Source organism: Nanorana parkeri, unplaced genomic scaffold, assembly GCF_000935625.1.
Source record: "Nanorana parkeri isolate BGI_ZX_2015 unplaced genomic scaffold, ASM93562v1 scaffold1490, whole genome shotgun sequence".
NCBI lineage: Eukaryota > Metazoa > Chordata > Amphibia > Anura > Dicroglossidae > Nanorana > Nanorana parkeri.
This window is the reverse complement of record NW_017307758.1, coordinates 509,196-514,898: the sequence shown is the minus strand read 5'-3', so window position 1 is coordinate 514,898 and position 5,703 is coordinate 509,196. Positions and strand designations below refer to the sequence as shown.

The following is a 5,703-nucleotide window of genomic DNA, read 5'->3' as shown; positions in this document are numbered from 1 at the left end:
TATTTTATTATGTATTATTATGTGTGAGGGTGGATTGGAAGAGGGGGTGTATTACTATGTGTGTGGGGGGGGGGATTAAAATGGGGGGGAGTCCCCTATATTTCAGATGCGATTAGGGATTCCTGTGTCACAAACTTGCGTTTTCCTGCACAGGAATCCCTAATCTGGCGTTTACATGCAGCAACTGTCACCCATTCAAATTAATGATCGGGTGACAGCCGCTGCATGTAAACGCCTGCCCACCGCATGTAATGGTATATGAGATGATTAAATGCAGTTACAAAAACAATCACTATCCCTGGATACACAGATAGTGATTGATTCCTAACTGCATGTAATCCTTTCACATATGATTACATGCGATGTGCAGGCGCTTACATGCAGCAGCTGTCACCCAATCATTAATTTGAATCGGTGACAATTGCTGCTTGTGACATGTGCATACATTAAAACTGGTGCGTATATAGTAGCGGCCCCCACGGGACTAAAAAATGTGTCCAGTGGCCCCCGACTAAATTGAGTTTGAGACCCCTGCTCTAAGGACTAGCCTACACGTTTCTAGACTCAATATGATAGAAATATGGAAGCTGAAGACATCAACCCTGAGAAGACACAAGAAGTAGTTGATGATCATGGTGTGAGCTGAGCTCTGCCTGTAATCATTAGCCGTGCACTGACACATTAGTAAATGATTGTCGCCTTTGGTGTGTACACATGTTGTGTCTGTCCTCTCATAGATCAGCTCCCCTCCTACCTACACACCTTGCCCTGCGTCCTCCCTCTGAGTCGGGCCCGTCCCCTCTCCGCCCCTTCACTCCGATAGCTAAAGAAAACTGCTCACTTGAGCTGCAGCCAGTGGCCAGGCTCAGCTGTGAGCATCTGGTGTGGAAAGATCGTCCAGGATGACAGCCCCTCTACTGGGATATTGATGACCATTTCATCTCCCCACCATCCAGCCCCTGGAATAAGGAGTACTTGTCCGGGGAGTCACATTCACTGTCTACGCCGACCTGTCATCTGCCATATACATGAACCACAAAGTCTCCCGGGGACTACAGGATGAATCTGGGGGGTCTGCTAATGTATGTGTGGCTCCTCTATGCGGTTCGTGCTGAGGTAAGGACTTGATGGATGAGAAACATCAGATTTAGCAGAGGATCGGCAGAGTGTAGAAATGGCCATTACCATGGCAACTAATCAGATCGGAGCTTTCATGAATGTGTCTGCTCAACTATTGAAAGGTGATTTCTGATTGGTCGTTCTACGTTATAGCTCACTACACACGTTACAATGTGCGTTAAATCATAACAACAGCTATGTAATGCAAGGACCTTTATGATTGGATACCGACTAATTGGATAGATTAGGTAGATCCTTATATTACACAGTCACATTCAGATTACAACTTGTATGGTGTCCCTATGTCATAAAATTGTGCACCCTGGCCGATACTGTTCATGTGTGGTCTGTCAAAAAAAACCTCTGCTTGATGTGCTTTTATCAAAACGTGCATTATATTGAGTTTGATGGTAACGCATGCACAACGCACCTAAGATGCAGTGCACAGGTGTGAACAGAGGCAAACGTTGTCATATGTGGGACTTTAAAATTGCAGAAGCAGCGTTGGTATATATTTTTTTCTATTAATGTTATTTGCTCATTTTAGAAGTTTTATTTTCTGTTCTCTGGAGGTTTCATTGTACAATATGCTAGAATTATCATATTTTTGCAGTCTTCTGTATATGTAAAAGTCTATACGGAGATGTTGTCCCTTTAAAAATAATTCTGCCTGTTGGCATCAATGATGACTTTCTAGAAGGTGTCTTTTGCAGAAAGAAGCCCTTCTAGGTGGACATAAAATAACGACTTGTACAATAAAGTGCACAGCAATTGTCTGTGTTATGCAGAAGTGGGACACTTCCATACTAATTGAATAGTTACTTTGGTGGTTGTCTGTGATCAGTAGATGTGAACGCTGCTTGTATCAGGGCAATGTGATGTTTGATGATGGGTCACGTGGCAAGGTGATTGGCAGTAGTGCCAGTTGTAGAGGTGACCTGTGTCGTCCAGAATCCTGGCCCTCTGCACCTGCCAGGGTCTGTGTGTGTGTCTGCGGAAGTGTGTGCAGCCAGCTGAACACAGAAGTGAATGTGCAGCCTCAGGGAGAGTTTTCTGGGATGACTGAAAAGGGCAGGTTACATTACAACACAAACACTCGCCTGGGAGGCAGGGAGACTACACATATGAAGGAGATAGCAAGGGAATCTTGGAGAAAACAGTCAGAAATATTTATGCTGGATTCCTTTTTCAATCTTTTTATCACAGGGAAACTCTCAAAATAACTTTCACATCTCAGGGAACTCCTGTGTATAACTATTATATCTCCAGCACATAGGGCATTGGCATGAACAGCACATTTTAGATGAAAGAATAAATAAAAGAATAAGGAATGGCGCATACTTAGGGTTTTCGACACCCAGGGCTCCTACATACAACTACATTTTTTTTAGTAATAAAACACGATAATTTCCAGAAAAGATAATTAGAGCGTGAACATTGTAGTGTTACCTCACATTGGTGGTCAGTGAAAAGTGCCTCTTACATTGGTGGTCAGTGAAAAGTGCCTCTTACATTGGTGGTCAGCGAAAAGTGCCTCTTACATTGGTGGTCAACGTAGTGCCTCTTACATTGGTGGTCAGTGTAGTGCCTCTTACATTGGTGGTGCCTCTTACATTGGTGGTCATCGTAGTGCCTCTTACATTGGTGGTCATCGTAGTGCCTCTTGCATTGGTGGTCAACGCATTGCCTCTTACATTGGTGGTCAACGCATTGCCTCTTACATTGGTGGTCAACGCAGTGCCTCTTACATTGGTGGTCAACGTAGTGCCTCTTACATTGGTGGTCAACGTAGTGCCTCTTACATTGGTGGTCAACGTAGTGCCTCTTACATTGGTGGTCAACGTAGTGCCTCTTACATTGGTGGTCAGTGTAGTGCCTCTTACATTAGTGGTCAGTGTAGTGCCTTTGACATAGTTAGTCATTGTAGCGTCTCTTTCATTGGTGCTCACTGAAGAACTCTGTTACAGTGGTGGTCAGTGGAGAAGAACCGAAGGGCCACCTTTTAGGTTGGTGACTAGTGGAGAAAAATGCCCCCCTTACAGATAACGGAAAAGATCATTGGAACCCTTGGCAACTTCTGGAGGAAACTTGAGCTTCCACGGAACCCTGGTTAAGAAATGCTTTAGAGTGAGATGTGAAGACGTTGGAGTTTTATCACCAGGCATCCCAGTGGCTGTCGAACATCACAAACAAATATAAACATGAAAGTAGAGCTGCAGCTAACGATTATTTTCAAAATCGATTAGTTAGCCGATTATTAGGTTCGATTAATCGGTTAATCGGATAAACAATAAAATAAAGTTTATCATCACCCCACACCTGCTCCTCCTTACTACATCTCCCCGCGTCCCTGTGCCGATCGTGGATGTGGGTGGGCGGTGAGTGTGCGGCGTGTGGAGCATGGATGCGGGCGGGTCTGGCAGCGGCGAGCGTGAGGTGGGGAGGAGGTACGGCGCACAGCGTCTGGAGCTGTGAACAGGGCCAACTGATCGGAAGCCGATTAATCGATTATTGAAAAAGTTGACAACTTTTTCAATAATCGATTATAATCGATTATGTCGATTAGTTGTTGCAGCCCTACATGAAAGCAACTGTTGGTTTATAGTTTTTGTATGGTTGTAAGGCACATAAAAAGCAGCGTGAAAATCCATCTGGCACTTGAGTCTTCTGTAATACAATTATGACAAAAATATGAATATGATCTATTTACAAATTTTATACAAAAAGATTTAGCCACAAGACTAGTTTTCAAACCTCAGTTGAAAATACCTTCCACTTTCCTGAAAGTAAGAATCCTTATGCTAGTCTGTTATTTTTTTGAGCCTATGATGTTTATACATTGAGTAGAAACCCAGGGCAATAGCGTTATTTTCAGTGGTCATTTGGCAAAAATTTTAATATTTTTTCCCCTCATGCTTGGGAGGTGACAGTGTGTCCATACACCTACAGTTGTTTCTGATTGGGATCTCACGGGTTAGGAATGATCTCATGTCAGTTTTAGGTCAAAGCGATGTGAAAGATCCAAATGTTTTATCTCCTCGTATGCAATTGATGGAGGTGCCCTCCGCACACCTTTCAGCAGTCCCGGCCAACAATCAAATAAATGGTGCTCGAAGTAACTTCACGGATGGCACCGTGCAAAACACAAGATTGAAGAAAATAGGTCACCAGCACTCCATAAGTTAAAATGAATGAGTCCTTTTAATGGACAATGATGTCACAGAAATCCAACATGAGCCGACGTTTCGGGGCCACACAGGGTCCCTGTGACATCATTGTCCATTAAAAGGACTCATTCATTTTAACTTATGGAGTGCTGGTGACCTATTTTCTTCAATCTTATCTCCTCGTATGACGCCAAATATATGCACATAGTTACCAGCTGTTGTTTGAAGTGACAGTATTTGCGATTGATACCGAATTGTGCAGGTTAAGTTTAGTGGTGCCCCACATATAGAACCTTAGTACACGTAACAGCACATGTCACAACAAGGGTAGGCAGGAGCTGGCTTTACAGCTGTTACCGACCTGCCTGGCAGGACATAACAGGAATGTGAAAACATTAGAGCCACTTTGACTGGGCCTGGTTTAAGCTGTGCTAGTAATGATACATGTTCCTTGGCTGCCTTCCAGTACAGGTGCAACATGTCAGGATGTCTGGACCTCCTTGCCGCCTTTGTTTCTTTGTTTATAGCATGCTTTTTTTTTTTCTTACAAGTCATCAATTTATTGCTTCTTTTATCTTTGTTTAATAATATCAATGTTCTCATTGCATTCCTCATAGATAAGGAATATTATACAAAAGCATGTTTTTTATGTTTGCTCTAAGCATATATCTGTAGTTCCTTTGCTGTAAAGCAGGCTCTTGTGATTCATATTTATACAAGCCTCAGCACTTCCTTCAGGCAAAAGGCCGACAAGAATCTTGGAACTTGTAGTCCCACTGCAGCTGAAGGGTACCACGATGTTTGTGCCTAGAATAGAGAAATGTTTCATATGTGGGAAGTGGTTTGTTATTGACCACCTTTTTAGACCTTTCCTCCCTCAGCTCCATTGCCAAATATAAGCCTTCCCAGAGCTTCTCACTTTCTCTGTTCTGCCCTCTCACCTCTGCACCAGGGCATTGGTTTCTCTGAAGAACAATAGCTGGCACCTCTCCTTTTGGTCCTAGTATTTCTTTCCTAGAAAGGCTGCATGCCAGAATTTTCTTTGTCCTGGCTTGTTTCTCTTTCTGGGCTGGGTTTTATGTGTGGGAGAATTATATGCAGAGCCTGAACACTTTTACTGAGAAGGGAATTCAAGCTGTATATTAGATGTGTCCTGATGTCCTCTGTCATGTTTTATCTGATTCCCCTAAGCCCTGATTCACACCTGAGCATTTTTTAGCTTGAAGTTCATAGCTCCAAAACGCTCAACAACCAAAATCCAATGCTTGAAAACGCCTGAATATGCCTGAAAATGAGTACTTCTAGTACCTAGATTTCCATTGGCTATAAACACAAATGCTAGCCTGAATACACATGAAATAACGCGCACAAACAAAAAGCCCCAAAGCTGCCTGTAAACACTCCAGTGTAAATGGAG

General features: G+C 43.2%; 1 protein-coding gene across 1 annotated transcript in view; it reads left to right on the top strand.

The window, feature by feature from the left end:
- The first annotated feature begins 853 nt into the window (after positions 1-853).
- Positions 854-5,703, top strand: part of PDGFB (platelet derived growth factor subunit B) — a 26,759-nt gene continuing 21,909 nt past the window's right edge. The window contains exon 1 of the mRNA XM_018570264.1: positions 854-1,116. Coding sequence (XP_018425766.1) covers positions 1,060-1,116 — 57 coding nt within the window. The 5' untranslated portion in view covers positions 854-1,059. The remainder of the gene's footprint in view (positions 1,117-5,703) is intronic.